Source organism: Thunnus maccoyii, chromosome 15 (assembly GCF_910596095.1).
Source record: "Thunnus maccoyii chromosome 15, fThuMac1.1, whole genome shotgun sequence".
NCBI classification, from domain to species: Eukaryota; Metazoa; Chordata; class Actinopteri; order Scombriformes; family Scombridae; genus Thunnus; species Thunnus maccoyii.
In genome coordinates, this window is record NC_056547.1 from 12,025,614 (window position 1) to 12,051,614 (window position 26,001).

At 40.7% G+C, this 26,001-nt stretch overlaps 1 protein-coding gene and 1 long non-coding RNA gene across 2 annotated transcripts in view; both read right to left on the bottom strand.

Annotated features, from left to right (window-relative positions):
- The window catches only part of LOC121912805 (dolichyl-diphosphooligosaccharide--protein glycosyltransferase subunit STT3B), an 82,184-nt gene that overhangs the window by 21,633 nt on the left and 34,550 nt on the right, over positions 1 to 26,001 (bottom strand). The window contains exons 2-4 of the mRNA XM_042435245.1: positions 25,603 to 25,711; positions 17,618 to 17,905; positions 4,378 to 4,443 (exon numbers count right to left, since the gene is read on the bottom strand). Coding sequence (XP_042291179.1) covers positions 4,378 to 4,443; positions 17,618 to 17,905; positions 25,603 to 25,711 — 463 coding nt within the window. The remainder of the gene's footprint in view (positions 1 to 4,377; positions 4,444 to 17,617; positions 17,906 to 25,602; positions 25,712 to 26,001) is intronic.
- On the bottom strand, positions 8,898 to 12,111 carry LOC121912806. The gene is made up of 3 exons (XR_006100155.1): positions 9,850 to 12,111; positions 9,596 to 9,718; positions 8,898 to 9,161 (listed from the first exon to the last, which is right to left on the bottom strand). It is a non-coding gene; the product is annotated as an uncharacterized LOC121912806 (long non-coding RNA).

Genomic DNA, 26,001 nt, shown 5'->3' on the forward strand with positions numbered 1-26,001 from the left:
AGCTGTGAAGGTCTGTGAATCGATATGCATGTTTGAGAAATGATGGCATGTATTAATCCAGAGAAACCATGCCAACCACACTAGTCTTTTTCAGGATAAGCCTGATAATAAAGCTGCTTCAAAATATCGATCTCTCCGGTTAGACTCCCTGATATCAGTAAGGTGCATTATTGACTCAGGGAATCAAAGTCAATATTATTTTTTAGGCTTGTTTTCCCCTTTGGATACTTAACTAGGCAAAAGTGTGAAAGGCTCAATGCCATGTCAGTAAGATGGAGGACAGTGGGAAACTTCCCATAGTCACTATTTGCAAGTGTTCAGGGCACTGGAGAACTAAAAATGGAGATTACCAGCAGTGTTATCTACATACTAAAGGAATAGTTGTCAACTGTTGTGTAACAGTTATATAATAGGCGGAGTTTGGCATGTGTGTGGGTTTAAAAATGTATTTACTAAAACTGCATTAAAGCAAGGTTTAGTAACACTGAGTCAGTAATGTAACCTGACGCACCAGATGGTTTGTTATACAGAACCCTCTAAGAAGTTGTCTTTGGAAACTGTTTGGAAAAGTGCAGGCACTTCCAAAAAATACTTTGCAGGCGATTACATGAACCATCTGTCTATCACCGTCTACCCTTGTGAGGCAGCTGGATTCGCAAGATCACAAGATCACGTGAGAGCTGAGTGGTCTGAACCACCGGTGGTTCTGACACAAGTGCATAACTTGTAGCCTGAAAAGATGGATTCTCGTGTGATCACTAAGTCGTGATCTTGCAAATCCAGCTGCCTCGCAAGGTAATCAATAATGAGCTTCAGCTGACATAAGGCATCCGTGTTTGTTATTTAGTGATATCTAGCACAAGGTTGAATATATCTGAGCTTTCTAAACTCTAAAATGCAACTTGCAGATTTATATCTTGAGTCTTTGGAAAAGGTGGTCAAACCAGCAGAGCACAAAATCACCTGCAGGAGAAAGGATGGGAGAAACTGGCCATCTGGTCACATTAGAGGACCACACAAAGATGAATGCCTGTGACAAAACCAGAGCTGTCGGTGTGTGTGCACACACGAACAAGCTCTATTTGAAACCATGGTTCTAAAAGCTGACCCTGTGCTCCAGCCACAGGCTAACCAGCTCAGGGCAGGAATCAGAAAATGTTTGGAGCAAAGTCTTTTAGCCGTTATCACTCTCTGCATTTCATACTGGGCTTATCTGATGACCATGGGGCCACTGTGAAGAGGATATAGAGAACACAGCATGCAACAGGGAGAAGGGTTTACTGTGTGTGTGTGTGTGTGTGCACAAGCGTTCCAAGTCTGTCTACGTGCTCTGGTTTGGCATTGTTTATTTGAGAAAATGAAAATGAATGTGTGTTTTTTTTGTCACAGTAACTGCACCATCTTTAATACCAGCAGTGACTTTCTGGTTCATTAATAAAACTTTAAGATGAAGAAAAGCAAAGACATTTAACAATTAAGAATCACCAGAAGGGTTGCGGCTACAACTCAGACCGTTTTGTGAATCTATATTCCTCTGTTAGGTGGAAGATCTGTATGTGTATTAGTATGTATGCCTGCATATGAGTCAGGGTTACATCTTGGGCATACTTCAAGGCCATAGTTCTACTTACTTTTTGCTCTTATCACAGTGATATTTTAGTTGTGAGCTGCAATTTTATTTTACTAATTTTACTAACCTCAGTATGTTAACGTGCTCACAATGATGATGCAAATATGTTGATGGTTAGATAACCATCTTGGTTTAGCGTGTTAGCTTGCTAACATTTGCTAATTAGTACTAAACACCGTGTACAGCTGAGACTGATGGAAATGTGATAGTTTTGCAGGTATTTGGTCATAAATCAGGTATTGGTAGAATTATAATTGATCAGGAAATGAATCAAATATCATGGAAATCAATGCAAAAGTTGTCGAGACATTTCACTCAAAACCACAAATGTCAACCTCCTTTTGGCAACACAGGAAAAGTCAAGGGATAGGATTCATCATCTGGGAACCATGAATTCCTATACAAAATTGTGTGTCAATCCATTTAGCAGATGTTGAGATATTTCTCATAATAAGTGAAAACTTTGACCTGCTGGCGGCGTTGCAGGAAATGGGTGGGTGGGATGGGTAATCCATCCAATAGTTGTTGAGATATTCTAGTCTGAACCAAAGTGGTGGACTGACTGACCACGATTTCCATCCATAGAGAAACACTGCTAGCAGTAAAACAAAGAGACTTTTTTGAGATCTACCCCAGGAGCTGTGTGTTCAGAGCATTTAAGTGATACTCGATTGGGCAAAAAGGAGCTTATGACGCTCCCTTACGGTACAGGTTGCTCTGCTAGTAGGAACAGTGGGGTATTTAGACAGAAGAATAAGCCAAAGCTTTGGATGAGCATGCAGGCAGTATAGTTGATCCGTGTATCCGTTTCTGCTCTGTCCTCTGTTTTTCCCCCTCACCCACACTACCCTCGCCCCCAGAGGGATGAAAGGAGGCTGTTGCACATTTACCAAAATGGTTCCTGTGGCTCTTGTCCATCAGTGGGTCCAGCTGCTCTGATCCTTTTCTTAATCTTGCCCTTCTCTGTCCTCTCTCCTCTGATTATGCCAATATCCAGGCAGGGGATCTCTCCCTCTCTGTCTCCGTATCTGCTTTACGAGTGTCACATTCGATTAAGTCCCATGGGGAAAACGTAGCCTTGGCTGTAACCTGATTAAATTGACAGCATAAGGTGGTAGAAAAGTATGCGTGGGTCAGCGAGCGTACGCGAGACCAAAAGGAAACAGTGGGGGCGATCGGTAGATTGGTGGTCTTGATGGAGACATACAAGCCTAGTTTGTTGCTACAGAACGTATCTGCAACAGTGGGTGGGCTGCAGAAACATTACAGAGGAAGAGCACATCACCTCAGAGAGAGAGGGTGCGAAGGAGAGGAAGAAATAATAAGGACAAAGAAGCATGGAAACTCAATGTTCTCATTGCTTCAGGAGTAGGTCAGGAGTGCGGCAAAAGAAAAAGACGTTGGAAGTTTCACACCTCAATATATATTCTCTTTCCTGTCTTATTCTGTTTCTTTCCATCTCTTGCTGTCCCCTCTTTTCTTCCCTTTTCTCCCCTTCTTATCTTCCCACCCCTGTATCCATTCCTTAGCCTCAGCCTGTCACCATTCTCAGTTTTGTCTCACACTGTATTCATCTTTCTATCACTCCTCTCTCTCTCTCTCTCTCTCTCTCTCCCCTGGTCTTTCCAATCCTCTCTGCCACCCTCGGATGCTGTGGCCCAAAGTGATCGATGAAGCTGGATTTCGGTAATCTGTTTCATTTGACATCTGTCTCACTGCCGGCCACAGAGATTTAGCCTGGAATGGGCAAGAAGCTGGAGATATTCATAGGCGCTCATGCTCCGTCACACACACACATGCAAACAATCTGTCGCTGAGGCAGTGTGCCTGGAATCGTCTTTTTATCTCATCTCTCGCTCTCTCATAAACCCCCTGATGGGTTGTGCCTGAATTTATAAATAATGCAGAAAACACTGGCCACTCTGCTCCTCCTTTTTATCCATACATTGCCATGTCCATGCTGAACATAAGATGATCCCAACAGTACCATCTCAGGAGCAGGGCTGATTATCTGGAACCAGTTCTGAATTGGAATTAAGGGTGAAACATGCTTTGCAATTCAACATATAAACTCCTGAAAGCAAAGTTTAGATCTCCTGTGCCTTGGTCAGTTTGTATCCATGCACATGTCAGAGGTAGCACTTAGGGCAGATGCACTACATGAAAATGATTTCATAGTGGGGAGAAAAGTATGACTAGCTAGACAAAGCATTTCCTGTAGCACGGTAAGAGAATTCAGTGTTTTTTTTTTATGTCCGCTGTCGTAATCAAAGTTCCACACAATCAGCATGTTCAACTCAAGTCAAGACCAATATAAAACGGTGCACAGATGTTTTTTGTGCATGACTAAACACAGAATGTTTTTATTCATTTTACATGTAAACTAAAAAGAATCACAAAATCCTCTCTTGCTTGTGATGAATGATTGTTTTTGGCAGCCCAAATTTGCAGAGATATTTGCTTTCGGTGTGCAAAAATGGACAAAATTTGATAAGAACCAAAAACAGAATCTTAACCAAAATGGACAAAAATATAAATTAAACCCGAAATAGTAAAGCTTAATCAATAAATCACTTGATTTGTATGATATTTACACCAAATACAAAAGTTTAACTTCAGAGGTGGCAGAGATAATGAGTCACTGAGCTAAAAAAAAGTGTTGATTAAGTCAAATCAATGGAATCCAGCCTATGGTAAGTATGTACCCAGTGTGTATGTATCAGTGTTTGTGTGTGAATTATTCTTACCATATAGAAATAGGAGAGACAACAGCCAATAGTCCAAAATACTGAGCCTGTCTTCACTGATTTCACCTAAGAGAGAGAGAGAGAGAGGAGGGAAAGAAAGAGTGAGTACAAAATGGTCTAAGAGTCACAGCAGTATGTTGGCCGTGATTCAACATCAAATAAGACTTAGAGACCCACAGTTAGGACAGTATTTCAGGGACACTAGAAACTAAAGCACCACATGCTGCACATTTTCTGCAATAATGACATGATATTCTCCTTCCATTAAAATAGAAAAATCTAAAATCTGGACTGAATGCAGACTTCTCCTCTAAAGTTTCACTCAACTGGTTTTATGATCCCCTACTGTTGAAACATCATAACCCCATTAAAAGCTCTGTTTAATTCACAAATGTGAGTGTATGTGACATGGGTTTTGAAACTCTAAATATTGCTTATTCAAAATGTATAAAACAAACTTGTATTTGCATTAAGAAAGGGTTAAGAGGTGCTTAAAAAGGTTTATTTTGTGCCTCTTTAAAACTAGTTTAATAGTAATGGCAGATAATGTAACCGCCAGCTGTGAGAGAGGATGAGAGGAGACCAATTTAGACTAGACCACCACCATCATTTTGTAAACAAGCTCTCTTTCCCCCGCCACAGGCCAATAAAGCAGGCAAGTGTACACATTAACATTTAAAAACACACTCAATGGAAAACTTAAATGCACACACACAGAAAAAAAGACACTCAGAGCTCTTTGGAGATATTAAACTCTAGTGATGGGGATGGATGGTGAGTCAGTCAAGAGGTCTGATTATGTCCAACAATGGTGGAGCAATGATTTGTTGATGACGGCGAGTCAATGATCACTGGACCAAGATGGTTTTGTCTTGCTAAGATACACAGCATCACAGACAACCAGCAATCAATCGCCTGCATGCACAAATAGACACTAATACTGCCTTGTACATACAAAAGGGACACTTAAAAGGACATTCCACCAATTTAACACATGAAGACCAGTTTATCGGTCAAGAAGCACTACACGATCTGTGGACACATTTGTATAATGAAGCATTAAGGGAACTGTAGGCATTGCTTGACCTATAGACTAATCTGTCAACCGATTTATATGTTGTGTTTTCTAGCCTGCCGCCATTAGTGTGGCAGCAGAGTCGAACTGAACGTTCTTAAATTTACAGTGAAAGCACTGATGATTGGGTTAATCATGTGTAATCACCGCATTACTGCATGGGTTTATAAGGGAGATGCCACAGCAATAATGATGCCTTGTTTACTCCCGTCTTCCACTAAATGTAAGAATATCTTTGCTTTAATTTGTAATTTGGACAATCTTTTTTTTTTTTTTTTAAATCTGTCTCTTGTGAATCCACTAAATTTATGTATATAAGTGTAACATTAAATTACTAGAGTGCCTTTTTAAAGAAGACATATCATGTACATTTCCAGGTCTATATTTTTATTCTGAAGCTTTACTGGTACATCTTTGCATGATTTACAGTAAAAAAAAAAAACTCCTTATTTATCTTATACTGGCCTTGTATACAACCCCTAAGTTCAGCCTCTGTCTGAAACAGGCCAGTTTAGCTCCTGTCTCTTTAAAGCTCACCTCCCGATGACCCCACTCTGTTCTGATTAGCCAGCTCCTGAAAGCTGCCCCTTGGGATGCTACATAAATAAACAGCAGTAGTATGACTTCACTTCCTTTTTCCTGTTCTTTACTTGAAATGGAAATTTCTAAAGTTCATCCGTGCATGTTTAAGCCAGAATCCTATCTGAAATATGTGAGTGGACAAGGCGAACAACCTGTGGAACAACCTTAGCAACAAAGGCTACAGAACAGACGGCTGTTTGTGAACATGCGCAAACGTCTTTGTTTGACATTATTATGAGGAGGAAGTTGACGCAACATTGCGAATGAAGCATTCAGAGAAGCCTGGGCTTTTCACTTTCAGGGAGCATTTTTACATACATTCACAAGTTTTGGATCTTTGATCATGTTTAACACTGACATCCAACATCATAACAGTATAAAAATTAAAGAAAATCACACTTTACCACAAAAATAAACCTCAAGTGGCATTCTCCTAGTGTGTAGGCTACAGTAAGTGGGTCGGTCTGTGGTGACCTGATTATCATACCCCCTTCCTGTAAGAGAAGGTGGAACTTCTGTTTATGGAACAGAAATGTCACCACATTTTTGGGCACTGTAGCTCTGTTTAAGTTGACATAACGTGACAAAGTTTTATCTTACATTGACAAAGGAACAGCCACATAAACACAAACCAATGAATTGTTCCACATTCAGTCTTTGTTGCTGCTATTTACACCAGAGCAAAATCAAACATTATGTGAGGACAGGATGACAATAGATGCTGTACAGTCTTCATACGTCAGTGTTCTCCTTAGACAGTATTCCCACTCAAGCCATGCCAAAGCTAGCCTTGTGTTGTCCATTCAGTGCATGTACTGTACAAGTCATGTTCAAGTGGTGCCCCAGCTCCTTCTCCCAACTGCCCTCCCAGACTCCTCTCCCTTTGCCAAGACACAGAAGTCACACAGTGTGATACCAGTCCAGCTAATTAAATGTGAGCCGAGAGAAAGAGTGGAATTACTGTTACAATAATGTAGGCATGGTGCATGGGGTTAGAGCGAGGGAGGGAGGCAGTGCAACTGCAAGTGTGTATGTGTGTGTGTATTCATGTTATGATGAGCTATGGTGTTAAAAAGAGCAGCTCTCCTGGGTGCGAGAGGATTCAATTATAGATTATGTGAGTGTGTGTGTGTGTGTTGGAGGGGGGGGGGTAAACACAGAGATTAAGCGAGTGGAGTTGAATGGGTTATTAGTGGATAAAACGAAGGAGTCGGATAATGAAGATTGGGCTGAGACTTGAGAGAACAGCTCTGAACGTTTTCACCATGTGGAGGAGAGGACGGGGGTGAAGAAACAAGGAAGAGAGCAGAAGAAAGGAATGAGCAATAACGAGATACAGGAAGAGAAAGCAAGGCGGGAAGCAAGACAGAGGAGGCAGAAAGCAGAACACAGCAGGGAGAAAACAATGGTGGGGACAAAAGAAGACAAAGACAATTAAAGGGAGACGAGATGGAAGAAAGACAGAGGAGGAAAGGAAAATGCAGAGACAAATGTGCGTAAATGAGACTGATAATGGGAAGCAGTGGCGCATGGCCGGGATGATTGTTTTTCAGGGCCCTTGCCAAATACAACGGTGCACGAGGGGTGGTAGGTGAGTGGAGGGGGATTTTTCTTGATGGCACTGCTCCGCTGATGACACATCACCTTAAGAGGCGGTGATGACTGCCTCGAGGAACACCTGCCTCACTCGGAAATGTATTGCGCATACACACAAGATGACAAGAAGCCATTACAATAATGCAGACACAAACAGATGTCCCTAACACACCCTAATACACATTTCCTGGTGTGAGACAAATGGTTATCATGACAGCTCTTAGATAAGTCCTGAAAAGTTTAACGGTGAATTTTGGAGGCTCTCGCAGAATTAAAAATGATACAAGTTGGACACAGGAAGAAAAGATCTCAAATATGTGAGAAAAAACATTTAAATGTTGCGACTAAAAATATATGTCTGTTGGTGGAAATTATGGCTGCAGGTAATGATTATTTTCATTAACAATTAATCATTTTGTCTGTAAAATGTCAGTGATTGGTGAAAATGCCCATTATAATGTCCCAGAGTAAAAGGTTAAGTCTTTAAATGTCTTATTTTGACTGAACAACTAGGGGTGTAACGGTACACAAAACCCATGGTTTGGTATGTACCTCGGTTTAGAGGCCATGGTTCACTACGATTTCTGTACAGCAGGAGAAAAAAAAAAGAAAAGTAGAAAATAACATTTTGGTCTTTTATTTTGAAAAAAATAAACATCCAACAATAGCTCATTGACCGTAACTATTGTTGAAACAGTTGAGTTGTGCTGCAGTGGAAACTATTACTGGAACATGCCAACAGACACACACAGTTTCATAATGAAATTGTGAACATTTGTCTTTGGATTTATTTTTACTTCTCTTATACTTCTTATTGTGACTAATTAGTTTTCATCTTGTTTTGCGCTGCATTGTAATAAAAGATTGCACCTGTCTATGTGATGTCCTAATTGGTTTAAAACAGTCATCTAATGTTTCATAATACTTGTTCTGGCTGAAAACACCACATTTGTACCTTGTTTTTTCTGGCACCATTGAAAAAGGCACTGCGGTGCAAGCCAACATCATTACAGCACTCAAATAATCCAGAATTGAATCATGAGCTCTCACAGGGACGGCCAGAACTGGAGTCTTGAAGCTTTTAAAACTGTTTTGCATTGAATTGGCTTGTATCACATTGTACTGCTTAAAACTTATAACTATGTGTAATAACATAACCAAAGCTAAATACCTATACAAATACAAAATCATGACAGACAATATGCTACAAAACTTTATATTTTATTACACTTATTATAGAGATAATTACATCTAAATGTGTCAGCTCTCTACTTGAAACAATCACCAACTGTAAAATGTCAAACTTTAAAATAACATATACTGTCAAAGTACTGTCCATATCTGTTCTTTTCATTTGCCAGGTTGATGGAAAGCCGCTGTTCTGATTGACTGCTGGAAATTATCGTGTGGTACTTGTGGTGTCAAAAAAAGGTTACATGCCAGCAGGTCTGGCATGGAACTGCAGTCCTTGAGAACTTCGACAGTATAAAAGCTCCATCTCCCGGACTATTTGCTCCAGACTTTGTGGTACCTAAAGAAAAAAAAAGGTAAAAGAACAATTTGTACATGATGACTCTCTTTGATTCGTAGTAGTTTTTGTAGTAGTTGTATTTGTAATTGTAATTATAAATACATTTAAGTCAGTGGTTTAGTAAAGTACATTGGGTTTAACATACAGCAAAATGCTATCCCTGTTTTTCATTGCTGAACTGCGGACATTATGGTTATAATCCAAGCCTGCAGGCATGGTGCAAGCCTCATACACAGGTGGGCTGAATAAGAACATCAAGATGTGGTTGTGAAATTACTCCAGTTCTGCAGTTGATCTATACATAGTACAAATGGCAAATTACAAAACAAAACATATTTTCTCTAATAGATGAATGATAAAATATATCCTTATTTCTTCACCCGATACTATACGTCCAAAGTGATCCATGTGATTGTGAACATACACTTGATTACCAAAAATGCAGAACTTAGATCTGGGTCCTGTGTGCAATCTTGCTCGGTCCAGATGTTGCTGTGGCTCTCTGGCAATGGTCTGTGGTGGCAGGTGACATGGTGCAAAACACCAGTCTACAATGACTGGAATCAAACAGACAATTTGGGGGACATAAGAAAGTCAGTTCAAAAAGTAATGCAATAGTCAATAACAATGAATAATAAATATCAATAAAGCCCTAGAGCTGCAAAAGAAAGACTTGAACCAAACCAACCTTGTACCCAGTTGTTGCAGTGCAATATCTTCTGCCAATTCTTGAATTCCTGACAGGAATTTCTTCATCTCTGTAGTAAGTACACACACAGCATAGTTTATAGCATATGCTAAAACATCACGTCTACAGTAGAGATAGCAGACCTGCTATCATTTGCTTTTACAAACACTACACAACTTTCAATTTCACAGCTGTTATGTTTTTACTTTCATTCTGTGTGTTCTCTATGACTAGCAGGACATCTGATAAGGAGTAAAACTTACTCCTGACCGTGGCTACATCATTGTATAAATCAAAGGGAGCGACACAAGCCGCACAAACTGATGACCGACAACCAGAGTCCTGGGGTCTAATTAGTGGATACTAAAAAAACTGGTGGACATGAAAACATATAACTCACAGACCATGAATCAATTCTGCTCTCATGCTTGTGACAGCAAGACAGTGGCAGCAGACCAGGAGGCTTTTGATTTAGTTTACATAGATGTGACTGGTTGATCCTTATTACAAGAAATAAAAAGGAAGTCATGTCGCTTAGCTCACCTGCTGCTGCCATAAACGCACTGCGAGTCTAACTGCACACAGCCCTGCATGAGCCCAATGAGCCCAAGTTTCAGGAAGTTTCTGATGTGCACCGGAGGTAAACAACACATTTAGATATTACAGGAAAAATGAAGTTAGCAGCTTACCTGTCCAGGAAGCAGAACGGCAATCTCGGAGTCCAACTTCAGGCCAATGCGATCGCAAAGTTCTCTTCATCTCTGAAATACTTCGCCGATATATATTAATACGCGTTTTATTAATTTTGTAGTCAGTCTGTCTTTTGATCTTTTTGATAAGTCTGGCATCCTTTTTTTGGGGTTGCTTTGCAGTGTAGGCAGTTTTTGCCAATGCTGGAATAACGAATTTTTCTCCAGGATTTTCCGCCATTGAATCAGACCATCTGAAGGGACATGTATGTGCATCTGCATTTGTAGAACAGCCAATAGGAATGCCTGCTCTCTGAAATGACACGCGAGTGGCTTGAATCTCCCATCCTAGGCTGGATTTTCTGAAGCCTGAATACAGAGCCAAGAGGAGGTGCTGAAGTCTAGTATTCTGCCAGACCACTTGAATTACAACATGCTGAAAGGTTATTATGGAATTGTTGTCCAGTGATGCCCAAAAATAAAAAAAACTGCCTACCCCTGCTTTAAATCGACTTATTGTTGCAGTTTTTAGTGGAAATGGTCGTTACTTGTGGGATGTTTAGTCCCTGCTGCAATAATCTTAGGTTTGTCCCTTGTCTTGAGCTATATAGATGAAAACAGTGTCCTTGAAATTTAATTTTATCGTGAAGAATTTGGGCAATGCCAGTGACATATAAGGTCCCTTAAAGCTAATTAAATTCTGTTTGTTTCTTTTATGTATGTGTATTAGGGTGTGTTTCTTTTTTCAGTATTTACTGCACATGTACATATGAAAGCATATGTGCATACATTTCCTAAGACTTTTTGGCTACCAAATATGCACTGTATGTTCCTAAACCCTTCCCTGTGAGTGCAACTATCAGCTGTTTGGTTTCACTCCACTGAGCCAGTAAACTGACACAAAGCCAGTCGTGTCGTATCGAGACTTAAACTGTAGTCACAACAGGCGTGCTCAGCAGCCACCTGGACACTAAACTGAGGGTCAATGCCAGATCAGTGACAGTGAGTGAGTTCAGAAAGGACCACAGAGCAGTCTGCAGGCTCCGTGGAGTCAAGTGACTCAGACTACCTACAAACAACATGAAGAGACACATCCATGCATGATTTGACAGCAACATAAACTGGGATGGCTGAATCCTTGGATGGATAAAAGGTCCCTTCCAGCCCGACGGCAACTGTACTGCCAAGCTTGTTAATGCTGTGACAAACAGCAGTGAAGCATGGCATGATGAAATACTTGTATCACTACTTCAACCTGGATGAAAGCCCCCTCGCCACAGCACGTCTTTTGGCTCAAGCAAAAAGAGATCAACACCTTGAAGGTAAAATAAAAAAATTGGACAAATATCCTACAAGCTACTATTACCACTCTGACTGCCTGTGGCATGCATAATGAAAGCTCTTTTCTGTGCACTTACTAAAACACCCTTGGAAGAAGACAACAGTTAGAATACCAGTTTTACTGCTCATCACCCTGCCTGCTCCCACTGCCGTTCACCACTAAATCATATGAAGAAAAATTTGTCTCTCTGTATAACTTATTTGAGAATTCAAATGACAGTTAAATTATAGAAAAAATAGCAAAGACATGACTTAAAATTGGAATATTGAAGAAGATACACGATATGAAATTGGAAAAATTAAGTAAAAATGGAAAACCAAAAAGAGAAGATTTACAACGACTATGTTTCATTTAAAGCCGCGTCTTCACGCACACACAGGCGATGTGAATACATCAAGTGACAAACTCAATTCCCATGTTTGCTAATTAAACATCTGTGATGATGAGGCAAACATGTCTGTGCATTTGTTGTGTGGATAGTTTAGCTGTAATAGTAGCCTGAATCTGTTAGTTTGTGCTGTCCAGTAATTGACTCAGCAAACTATCAGATGAGACAGAACATTTATCTTGAATGCTGATGTGCAGTAATGTGTGGGCTCCAAATAGATATCTGCATAAATGTGGGACTCTTGCACTGTTTCAAGCAGTGAGGGTGTTTTTTACAGCTGCGGGCGGTCTCGTTTGAACGCCATGGGTATAATGAAAAAATAATCAGCGGAGTTTAAACAAAACTGGGGTTTTATTTGTCTGTCTTGTCTTTACAACTCTGGTACACTTATATGAACAAGCCATGATTAGTTTGTCTCCGTGCACCAACACATCCAGTTAGTCGATAACGGACATGTGGTTCATTTGCATTGTTCTCTGGTTCCAATAAGATTGCGGCATCCTATCATGTAGTTGTCTTTTCCAGATAATACCAAAGCTTACAGCTTACAAAAATAAATAAAAATGTCCTTTGTCAGCAGAGATGCAAAAGAGACAAAAAGATTTAGCAAAGAGTAAACAGATGAAAGCAAATGGTGAATTTCTTTACTGTAATTTCTATTCTTACTGTTTATGAAATGTGCTGTTTAAAGCCAAAGATGATGGCTAATGGAAGCGTTGGCTATGCAGCATCAATACCAAAGGACGGCTGTGGCTCAGGAGGTAGAGCAGTTCGTTCACTAATCGGAAGATGGGCGGTTCGATTCCCGGCTCCTCCAGTCCGCATGTCGATGTGTCCTAGGGCAAGATACTTAACCCCAAATTGCTCCTGATGGCTGTGCCATCAGTGTGAGAATGTGTGTGAATGGTTAGCTTCCTCTGATGGGCAGGTTGGGACCTTGCATGGTAGCCCCTGTACCCATTCAGCGTATGAATGTGTGTGAATGGGTGAATGTGATTTGTAGTGTAAAAGCACTTTGAGTGGTCGGAAGACTAGAAAGGAGCTATACAAGTACAGTCCATTTACATCTGAAACGACGCTTGTATTTACAGCCAGATATTCAGGATATTAAATCATTTCCAGTGATATTACTTTAACAGCCATCCTCCCATGTTGCATGTCCATTCAAGAGAAGCACTTGCAGGTGGGGACAGCTTTTCTGTTTGCTTGATCTCTGTTATATTGGTAAAATCTACAATATTAAATCTGGATACGCTTAAAGGTCACATATTATGCAAAGTGCACTTTTTCATATCTTTTTAACATAAATGTGTCCCCGGTGTGTCTGGAGACCTCCAAACTATGAGGAAAGACCATACTTTCTCTTTAGATCTCCCCCAGCCCTTCAGCAGGCAGACAGTCCCCGCCCACTGACAACCTACTTGATCAAGTTGTTCTGTTGTTGTGCTGCAAGAACCAATCTTTTTGTCCTCCCATCATCTGAAGAGGTGAAGACTTGTTGGTCCCCACATCAACTGGAAAACTGTTGTGTGTGTGTGTGTGTGTGTGTGTGTGTGTGTGTGTGTGTGTGAGATAGATTGATACTGGCTGTCCGTGACCCTACCTCAAACTTGGAGGCTGTAAGTTTTGCCATGTTTTATGCTGTTTGTTTTACTGTTTATTTAGAAGATTAGCCTGTTGAACTTGGCATTAGCATGTCACGTGGCTAATATGGCTAATGGAAGGACTAATGTAGGACTAATGTTTTTAATAGATTAGATGGTGGTAACTGTTTTTTCATGTTGCTTTTTATGGAACTTTATAACGTTACTGCAGCGCCAGTAGCTAGTTTTGTTGTTACACGGAAGCCTGTTCTGCTCCATGATCCTCACCGGTATGTGTGTGTTGCTGCTGTAATGTTATATAAATGTGCTTGATAGACATGACATGAAGGTAAAGATCAGTGTTCACTTTTTCTTCCACCTGCCAAAGTGGCTGGTGGATTAGAAAATTCCAACAGCCACCATTTTGTAACTGCACTTTTATGTGTAACCAACTTTTATGTAATGTTTGTCTTGCTTCAGAAAAAAAGTAATTAAAATTAAAAAAAAAAAAAAAAAACAACTAATACACATTTTTTCCATAAAATGTATTAATGTAATATTTATTCCCTTATGGTTATCCATTTCTAATTCTCTCTCCCTCACACACACACTCTTCAAATACACAAAAGCAAAATACAGACACCCAAACAGCGGGGCACTGAAGATCCAATTTAAATGAGAACTTTTATCAGAACTTTAACAATCTACCACACATAATAACACACACACACACATTTGTTGCAGCTGTGCCACACTTTCCTTGTATGATGCAGATCACCTCCTTGTGGCCTTTGGATGCTTCGTGGTCCTTGATCCAATTTTAAATTTTTGGTGCCCACAGTAAAGCTGTCTTTTTTTTTTGCTGCCAGTTGAAGCGTGATACAGAATGTTGGAGCAAAACATTGACTGACTACTTTAATCAAAAACTAGCCGGTCACGTAACTCCCCATTGTCGGTTCATCTCCACTTCTCACTGAAAAAAAAAAAATCGCCTTTTAACTTTTGGTTTGTCAGTTGTCTCTTGCAGCTCCACTGAATGCCAGCGGCCACCGTTGCTGGTTTGTTTGAGCCAATTCACCAGCCACTTCACAAATTCACAGGCGTTTGGCTAGTGGCGGACGCTAATTTCCATCCCTAGGAACGATACACGTGTGAAAACAAAGTAGTCAAACTGCAGGAATTCCTTTGCTTGGCAACGTTGTGTAACTTGGATTAGCACCCAGCAGATAACTTGCTCAGACCGTAATGCTGTAGTGGCCCGCTGGGCAATGTGTGTAAAGTCAAGCCGAGGCTAATACGATCACTCTGATCCACAGATATACTTAGCGTTACTGTAATACTAGTATTAGTGACGCTACTGCAGCTCCATTGCAGTTCCAGTGTGAATATGAATACTGTCAACAGCCCTTGGTCTCCTCTGTTGCAGTCATATAATCTTGCATTGTATCACGGCCTGAAAGCCACAATCAGTTCTGAAGTGGGGCACGGGGAACAGCAGCTTACTTGCATTTAAAGCTAAAGACACAGAAACAGCCAATCGACAACAGGACTGAAACAGAGGTTTATAGAGGCACGCTAGGATGCATTTTCAGCAAAAAAAAAGAACTTCAAAGACATGCCCTGAGATAACTTCTGTTGTGATATGGCGCTACATAAATAAAACTGAATTGAACTGAAAGTTTTAGGGCCTATATTAACTTGTTGAAAACGAGTATAACATGTGACCTTTAATATAAACCCCCATATTCATTCGACACGTGCTCCCACGAAAGGTTAACTGTGCAGGCGTGGAATTCTTTCACAGTGTTCATGGTAACTGGCTCACTGTAACCTGTTAGCTTCACAAACATGAAGCAATATTGTTAACAGAAAATAATTTTATGTACTCAATGATATGACAATGTTGTATAAATAGAAGTAAGCCCACTGTGTTCTAATAACAGACAGTGATATTTATGCATTCAGATTATCTGCACTTTTCCTCCTGCAACCCTCTCTAGCTGCAGCAGCAGAAATACAATTATTTTTAACAGTAATAAAGAATATTTTTAACAGTTATGATATCCTGTATTACAAAGATCTATCCATTAAAAGAATGTTCTTCATGACAGAAAACACCAATTTCTCAAATTCTTAAACATATTCCATTTTCCAGTCTTGGTTACTTAATTTGTTGAAAATATTAGTGTAAATGCAACATTTCGCAATAATTTTCAGAGTATAGCTTTTATTATTTCTTAGTATTTCTAAGGACTTTTACATTCAGCACATTTCCACAGAGCAATTCTAAAGATATATGTATTGCTCTGCTTTTAATCTGTTAAGAGCATCTTAATCGGTTAACATGTTGCATATAAATGACCTTCACAAACCCACCCCCCCTCTTTAATGTTAGGAGAAACCTGGTTTAACAGACACAGCTGATAACTAATCTGGAAACATTTTTCTTTCATTCTTTTCTCTTTCAAGTTTCCCATTTTTTATTTTTTACAAAATGAAAAATTCCTCAATACTTGTCAAGGTCAGTTTCAATAACATGGAAGAAGGGGGATGCTGATGGTTGTTTACAAAGCAGAGCTTTTCCATTTCACACACTCGCACATGCACACACACAAGCGAGATGCATTCATGTGAGATAGCTGCAGGGCTGTAAGGCAGCTGCTGATGTAACTGAAAAGAGTGGACAGACTGAAGTAAAGTGAAGTCTGTTTCAGACATCGTTCAGCTTGAAAAGCCCCTTCCTTCCTTCCTTTCAAAAATTATTTGCTCTGTAGTTCCTGCAAACATCCAACCTCTATTCAAAAATAACCTTTACTTCTCATCTGTGGGATTGCTTTGTTTGGTCAAGGTCTAGCTTGCAAGGATACCCTGGACAAATAAGGTTTTAACTACTGGAAGAAAAATATTTTTGAAACACACAAAGAGACTGGTGCTTAACATAAAAAATAGATTTTTAAACCTTTGAAATGTTTACTGAATTGCGATTTTGTAATTTTCCCAGAAGTCCAGAACCCAAAGACATTCAGTTTACCATCACAGAAGACGAAAGAAAGCAATAACATCCACACATTTAAGAAGCTGGAACCAGCTAATGTTTTCCATTCGACTAATTGATTAACTAATTAATTCACTAATTGTTGCAGCTCTACATGTGATAATTACATACATACATTCTATGAGGTCAGCTGCTTTTTGAGGTAAAACACAACACAACACACACACACACACACACACACACACACACACACACACACACACACACACATATATATATATATATATATATACATAGAGAGAGGGAGAGAGAGAGAGAGATTGAGAGAGATACAGACACAGTCACACACAGAGGAAAGTAAGGTACCTTAGGAGAAGGGCTATTCAATGTTTAACCCAAGATCTTTCCTATTCTACTCTTGAAGGTCATGTTATTGTGAAGGTTTCACAGTGCAGCATGTCATTTCCTGGACTCCACATGGCCGGCATAGATGCCCAGTGTGCCTAGATAAATAATTCAACTGTTCTGTGGCCAAGCAACACTTCAAAACAGGGATACACAGGACTGTGCAAACACTACTGGACTAGAGATTTTAACATTGTTTTTCAGCTAAAGCAGATCTTAAGCCAGATCAACATAGTTCAGGTGTTATTCTGATTCGTCACACATGCCTACGTTACATTTCCATGTACGTGTCTATGTAAGACTCTTTCTTTCTTGCATCCTAAGGAAGAAATAAGGAAGAATTCATCAAGTGACTAGTGTACATACCCATAGATAGTAGGTGAACTGCAGGGCGAAGATGGCGATGCCCTCATTGTCGAAAGAGCCGGCAACAGAGCGGGAGATATAGCCCGGGACGATGGCAATGAAGCAGGCCGCCAGCAGTCCTGCACCCTGGTTCCACAGCTCTCGTGTCAGCAGGAAGGTGGAGATGGCGGTCAGACCACTGAACACGGGTGCCAGAAAGACGCACACATCGCGGATGTGGACCGTGATGTGGAGCAGGTTGAGCACATAGTGGATGAGGCCCGCAGTCACCATTAACCCTGGATATACCTGAGAAGGGGGGGGGGAGAAAGGGAGAAGTTGTGAGAGGAGCAATGAGGAACACCAACATAAAGATTGGGATAGATGTGAGGGACAGAGAGAAGTGTAAGCTATTTTATATGGATATAAGAAAAGGTAAAACAAAAATTTACAACGTTATAAACAGCACGTACATGGAGGAAGAAACAAGCTCTATCAAGGCTTACAACTTTACACTAAATCCCCTTTTTCTTGAGTTGGTAAATTATATGTACCATCACTTTATTATAATATCAATAGATTCTGGTCCCACTAGTATTCATTACAGCTACAGTTTTCCAGTGAAAATCAAGTAATGCTTCCCTGTAGACCGGAAAAAAGTGTGAAAAATCTATGTTGCTGCCTTGTACTCCACAACCCCGAAGTACAACGTCACACTCGCACAGTTGCACTGCCAAGTAGGGGAGCAATTATTTGTCCAAATAATCAATCAATTAATCTTTTGGTCGATAAAATGTCAGAAAACAGTGAAAAATGTCCATCACAATTTCAGGTCAAGGTAAACCCTATGAACTGTTTGTTTACAGATACTCAATTTACAACAATAAAAAAAAAGCTGTAAATCTTCACATTTCAGAGTCTTGGAACCAGTAAATGTTTGACATTTTTTGCTTGATAAACAACTTACACCATTAATCTACTATCAAAAATGGTTGTCATGTAATGGGTGCTCTTCAACAGAAAGTTGTAATTAATTATACTCTCCGCTCAGTTGAAGCTAAGGCCTGAGTAGGTGAGGCCTCGTGGCCCTGTCTCAACAATACATGAGAGCAGATCCAATTAGGGCCCTGTGCAGTACACTGGCTGTCTGAAGTAAAGCGAGGCTATGTTTAACGCGTGAGTGATGTCCCTGATGTGTGTTCGCTGTAGCCGCAATCCATGCACTTTGCCTTGCCGCTAATAAACTCAGGTCTTCACGTCTCTAATTAGCTGGTGCCTAAGAGACCTAAGCTTCATCAACCAATCTACTTCAATGAAAACCAACCACGTCTTGCCTCTCGGCTCTGAGGATTGGACTCTGTCTAATGGAGCGGTATCCTGCCATTTATAAAACCACTCTTGTAATTATTAACCATTCTGAACTCTGGTACGGTTCGGGTCCTCAAAACATTACAGAGAGAATTGTGATTAGTCATTATAGCCAAGTAGATTTGGTTAGGTTTTGGCTTGATGGATAAAAACATTTGTGCGTAATTTATCCAAACTTCTCCCTAAACTGACATTCAAGAATACATTACATAACTTGGTCATTATGAAAATACCATCAACTATCAAAAACGCACTTGAGACACTGTCCTCATGGTTACAAAGAGTGGTCTATTGGCTCAACAGCGCTCTGTTGTTATGGACTGTCACATTAGAGAAGCACTCCTCCCTTATCTATGGCTCAGGAGAAAGAGCAACTGACAGTCATCCTCTGGGGGAGTGGAGGGTGGGTGGGAGTGAAAGGGAAATAAAAAAAAGGGAGAGGGCAGGTGGACTGGTCCAGACAGCAACTGTCACATTAACTGATATCGGCTCGTCGGTCTTCCAAACGGTGTGACCCATCTGAGCGCTTAGAGACTTAACGCTATCATACACAATTAATGAGGACTGTCAGGATCATCTGTCTGATTTTGAATAAAGAAGAGGGGACGGGGTAAGAATAAAGGCGAGAGCAAAGAATGGAGGCGCGGTGAAGGTGAGAAAAGACCGAGAGACATTAGAGAAAGGCAGAGGCAGACACCAGAGGAGAGATGATGAAAGATAAAGAGGTAGAGAGGCTGGAGAGAATGAGGGAGAAAATCGAAAGATAGCGACTGAGAGGAGAGAGAGAGAGGGTGTGTTAAACAGAGTGCAGGCAGGTAAAAGGTTGAATGCGAGAGTCTCGGTCACTGCTCTCGGATAGAGCAAAGGTGGATCTGTGGATTCAACCTAGAGCCAGCAGGGTCACCGACCACCATTCAGCCTGAGAGACGCGACTGACATTATTAAAATGGCAAGACAGCCATTTGAAAATAAGACGGGAACGGAACTTTTGTATTTCCTAAACTATCTAAAGTTTTTTTGAACGACGACCACAGATTGCAACTGTATTATGGACTCTGAAACAGACTGAGATGAACCCAACACTTTTCCACACCCCTGCATGTTTTAAAAGCATAGGCTTGATGCAAATAAGAGCTCTCACACATTCATTTTATGATTTCTAATGCAGTGTGGGAGTAAACTTTATGCCCTGCTTCCATGAGGCTTGTCTGTTTTCAGAAAATTATCTAGTTCAGTCATGCAAATAAGTGAGATTTTGACAATTAGCCAACATGGTAAATGAGCGAGTGGCTTTTGGTTACTCCAGCAACTAAAATGGTAAATGGTAAAAAAAAAAAAAAAAAAAAAAAAAAAAAGTAAATGGCACTTTTATCCAAAGCACTTTACGATGTTTCTGCTGCTCACTGACACATTCTCACACACACACTGATGGCGCCAAGCTGCCATGCAGGGTACTGGCACAACCATCAGGGGTAATTTGAGGTTCAGTATCTTGCCCAAGGACACTTCGACATGTGGACAGGAGGAGTCGGGGGATCGAACCACCCACCTTCTGATTGGTGGATGACCTGCTCTACCTCCTGAGCCCCAGCCGCCACAGTCCACTACTGTCAGGGTGCCTTGAGCAAGCGCCAGATTGTTCAGCCAGTGTTAAGAAGTTCATTCACATTGCGTGAGTCCCTCTGTATTTAAAATATTCCAACCACCTCAGCCTCTAACAATAAAGGCTGAGATGAACACAGATCTATCACTGAGCCCGCCGGCTGAGCTCTGTCAGATCTCTCTTTTGCATCGATTCATAGATCTTGCTTCATTTTGCATAGATTTGCATACTGTAGGGAGATATTTGCATTCAGTATGGTCAACAGAATGACCCACCCACCTGCTATCAAAATCTCTGTGAACCCTATGAGGCAGAATGTGACTTGCCATCTGGCACTAAACTTCTTCCGAGTCCACTGTGGGTTACAATAGGCCTCGCCTCTTAACGACACCTCACTTATCTGACGCCACAGTCGTTCTGCTGCAATGCATCTATCATCGAGACAGTGGAATTACTTAAATTACATTAGCAAAACAGCATGTAAAGCAACCCATTGGCTCCAGCACGCTGTACATTAGCTGATTTCAACACCAACGGTACTGGAGTGTCTGTAACAAATAAAAAAGGGTGTCTGGTAACTTGTCTAAGTGGCACTGGTGGGGAAACAATCATTTGCTGACACTATTCAAAATAATAACATGGTGCAAGGACAACATGACCTCTGTCATTGCTCTGTAATTGCTAAGAGACAGTGAAAGACATACTCTGGCCAGGAGAATCACTTCACAAATTGTTCCCACTGAAATCAACTGCTCAACCCATGACTTTCAAGAGAGAGACATTAGAAACCATATAGGCTAGGTCTTGTATACACCTCTGCTATTTAAACTTCTCTTTGTTTAAAGGAATTTTAACATGTGTATTGTTTTATTGTGTGCGTTTCTTTCATGCTGGGTATGGTACTGAACTGTTAATTTACTTTTTGTGTAATAAAGCTGTACCATACCCAGCGTTTCTTTCATGCTGGGTATGGTACTGAACTGTTAATTTACTTTTTGTGTAATAAAGCTGTTTGAGACCAAAGCAAATGTCCATCCATAGAGTGGATTATTAAGTTACAACATAATATGAATCAGAAAATTATGTTCAGAGCAACAGAGTTCATATTCATAAAGGGAAACGATCTACAGAAAGAGGCCAGCTCTGCCATGTAGGTGGTTACCGGTAATTGGCACAGCACCTAAGCCCAGCTTGGATACAGCATTTGCAGATTGGTCAAGCTTGAGGGGGGTTTCCTGAGCAAATTAAAATATTTAAAGTAGTGTTCAACTGGAAAATGAAATGACTTAAGTGAAACAAATTTTTACCAGAAGAGATCAGAAAAACCTCCAGTAAGCTGCTTCAAATGAATCATGCTGTAAATTACTCTGCAATTATTTTTTGTTTTTGTTACGCCTGGCAGAGATCATGTGTTTGGTTGTGTGCGCCTGTGTGTCCGTGTGTATATCCGTCTGCAGCTAATCTCGCATAATACTGGACCCATCAGCCTAATACTTTTTTGTGTACATTCATGACTGTACGCTCAAGGACCTTTCATGGTTGCGATGATTCACAACTGTTGAAAAAACTATTTTATAACGCCATTGACTGCTGACTCCTCACTCCTCTTAACCAGCCAGTAGGCACTGCCAGTGATCAACAACTGCAGCAAAAGGCATTTCCAGCAATCAGGTAGGCTAAAAACAAGTCTTTTGGCCTTTGTCATGGCTCAAAAACTGACATCTATAGAAAAGTTTGGTCTCGTCTTGAACCGGAGCATTTGCAGATTAATTCTGTACCTGATAGTATGATCCACTTAAGTTAAGTATGATATAAGATGAATAAATCCCCATTTTTGTTAGCTTTGCTGCCATCTTGACTGTAAGGGAGCTGGGAGGGACAACTGAGTGACATTCAACTCCTCTTTGTTTGGGAGGGGAGAAGGAAGGAGGGAGGGGTTTTATTTTGTGTGATGTGTTACAACAGAATGTTCTAAATAACAAAATGTTATGAATAAATAATGTTTAAATTGAGAAGTTTGGACTTCATCATCATGTTTATTGTTACCTTATTAAGGTGGTTTAGGCGAACCCAGGAGGACTCTCTATATTACAATACCATTACATTATTCTTCACCAGGTGCGTCTGGGGGCATGTATAGTCTCAGTTTTCTTTGAGATGCAGAAATCTGTACTCTACTGAGTGCACTCTTCTAGTTACTCATACATTCATGAAATGCCAAAATAAGAGTGTAGAGAAAGAATATGAGCTGTATATTCTTTGTGTGCTTATTTGTATACAGAAGAAAATGGCGTTGTGCAGTCCAGGGATCTTGTAAATGTCATGAAAATTAAATTAAAACAATACGCCTTCCAATTCTGATTACCAGTCTAATCATGAGTTTCAGCTTCCACTCCATGGTACAAGATCTAACCTAAGTATCCATGTACCTTAACAGTACTAGCACATCCATTATTACAAGCTTGGCTTGTCAAATGCAATTACCGTTAGCGGATGGTAATTGCCTATGACAGATGAATGCTGATGGATAGGTTTTGGATTCCAATTCCTTGCGCCTGTTGTGCAGTAGTGAATACTATATTCAAACATCAGCATCTAGCGTGGCTACAGCTCCTGCCCCTCACCATCTGCTTGGTGCTGTAATGATAACAGCATCCGATAGCTATGCACAGCATTAAAATGCCCTGCTGTCTCAACAGTGCAGAAGAACTCTCCAAAACAGCCCACAGGACTTAGTTTACACTACACAGAGATAGGAAGAAAGGAACAAAATAAAAAAAAGAGAGAGAAACAGAGGCACCACAGGCACCAGGGGCCAAGTTCTATTCTAGCCCCCCAGCTGGACTGAATAACAGAAACATGTAGGGAGACATTTCAAGGTTTATCTTGCACTGAAGACCTGGATTATGAAGTCCTGATACATCATTAGCTAGTGCAATTACAGCATAGAATCCAACCTTGGTGGGTCTATGGAGCTTGGTTGAGAGAAAAGAAAGCAGGTGGGGTTGTTAAAGAGGAGAGGGAGATGGATAGGCCAAAGGTATTTTACTCACACAGACTCTACAGTTCACAAGATGCAGGGCTGAGAAGATGAGGCAGGGAGAAGAGATGCTCAGAGGAGGAGAGGTGGGGGAATGGGAGATAAATTTTGTGGCATTGGCACGTTGTATTTTTCACTGAAAAGGGTCAATGTTTCACAACAATCATTGCTGCTGGTAAACAGGGAGGCCCAGATAGCTTTGAGGGATAGACAGAGGGGAATCTGTCAAGTTAACAGCTCACTATTGCTACTGGATTGTGACTTAAATCCATGCTGCCCAGCACAGGCTTATAGGACTCTACAGTATCCCTGCACTGCCTTGTCTATCCCCAGATAACCCCATGACACCTCCCCCAGAAACACACTCAGCAGTGGGGATACCCATGACCACAGACGTCCCCTTTTTCTTGCATTAACCACCGACGAGGTAACTGTGAAGCTGACTAAATATCAGAATCTATGAGTAAGCCCCTACCTGTTCATGAACAGTGGACATATAAGAATTTAAATAAAATGAGTATTTGCTGGTCTGACATATAAACTGCTTATCTGGGTTATGGTGGCCATAGGTACTTAAATATTATTATCATATATCATGATTTTTGTGATTTTCTGTTATTTATATACTGTTATGATGTTGGACGTCTATGTTAAACATGGTCAAAGGTCTAAAACTTGAGGTTAATGTATGTAAGTCAAAAAGCCCAGGCATTCAGTCTGCCCTGACCACTTCGTTTGCAATGTTTTTTCTACCTTGCCATCGAGCTGGAGTCGGCTAAACTGATGGGCTGCATAAAGGATATGTATCAGATAAAATAGTTGGTTTTTTTTAACTGTAAACCATGCAAAAATATTCTAGAGCACTAGATTAAAAATATAGACCTGGAAATGTGCATAATATGTCCCCTTTAAGCATAATTGTAGGCATACAGTAATGTGATGCTTAACTGTACTGAATGAAGGGCTTACTGCAAGCAGTCTGGTGCTCAGGTCACTCTGATTAGCATCTAATATAAAAAGGATTGAGACTGCAGGATTTGCAAAATCCCCAGAAATTTCTTCCATTCATGCCTCCTTTTTTTGCCACTTAACCAGGTCAGGGTAACAATGGCACGCTAAACAAGGTAGCCCAGACATTCTTTTCCCCAACTAGCTCTTCCTTGGGGATTCTGAAGCATTCCCAGGCTCTGTGGGATGCGTAGTAACCCCTCCAGCATGTTCTGGGTCTGCTTGGGGTCTCTTCCCAGCTGGACGAGCCTAGGCTATCTCCATATGGAGATGCGTAGGAGGCATTCCTGATCGGATGCCTAAACCGCCTCGACTGGCCCTTTTCAACACACAAGAGCTGTGGTTTACGCAACAAGATACTTGTGAGTGTCTGAGCTTCTCATCTAATCTCTAGGGGTGAGCCCAGACACCCTATCTGGAAAACTCATTAAATCAAGATGAATCAATGATCTTATTTTACTCACTAACCAGAGCTCATCAACACAGGTGAGACATCACCTAGTAAATCCAGAGTTTCACCTGCAGGCTCAGCTCCATCCATAGTCAGGTACAAAACTCACATCACTGGCAATGTCAGGCTCCATCTTACCCTCTCTCATGAACAAGATCCAACCTTCCATGTCCTACTTCACCTGGGCCATTAACTTGCTCCCAAGCTGAAGAGGGCTCAGACCTCAGACTCAGAGTTACTGACTCTTTTCCAAACTGCTTTATTGTCTGATGCGAAGCAAGCTAATCCACATTGGCGGTCACAGTCTGATGAAGCTAACAGTATTACATAATCAGCAAAATATAGTGATGCAATCCTGAGATGACAAAACTGGAAACTCTGCAATTTAATCATTAAATTTTCCTTTTACTTCACAAGAATGGTGTTGTCTGTAACTAAATCTGTATTCCTACAAAAAAAAGCGCTCTGGAACTGATGAACAATTAAACAAACGTGTGACATGAAACTTGGCGGCATGTTTTTGTGGAGAAACTTACTGTGCCACCAACAATCCTGCCCAAGGGGTACCAGGCTCTTTCATCAAACCAGTTGAGAAACTCGTAGAAGCCATTTGTGGTGAGATGGTGTGTTGATCTGTAGTTAAACCTAAAGGGACAGAAGAAAAAGAGAAGACTTAGAGGGTTAAGGTTCGAGGCAAAACAACAACCACACACAGAGAGGGAAAATCTATTTCCGTTTATTAACCATATTTTGCCAAAGTTCTTAAGCTGTTGACAGACCGAAAACACTTAACTCTGAGAAATAATGGGTTATTTCATTTCCAGATTTTCTGAAGGCGGGCAGAACGGCTAAAGCTGCAGAGATTTTGCCTTGTTAGAATTGGGAAGATAAAGCCTCCATTCACTATGTGAGCCTTTGTGCTGATGCCAACGACT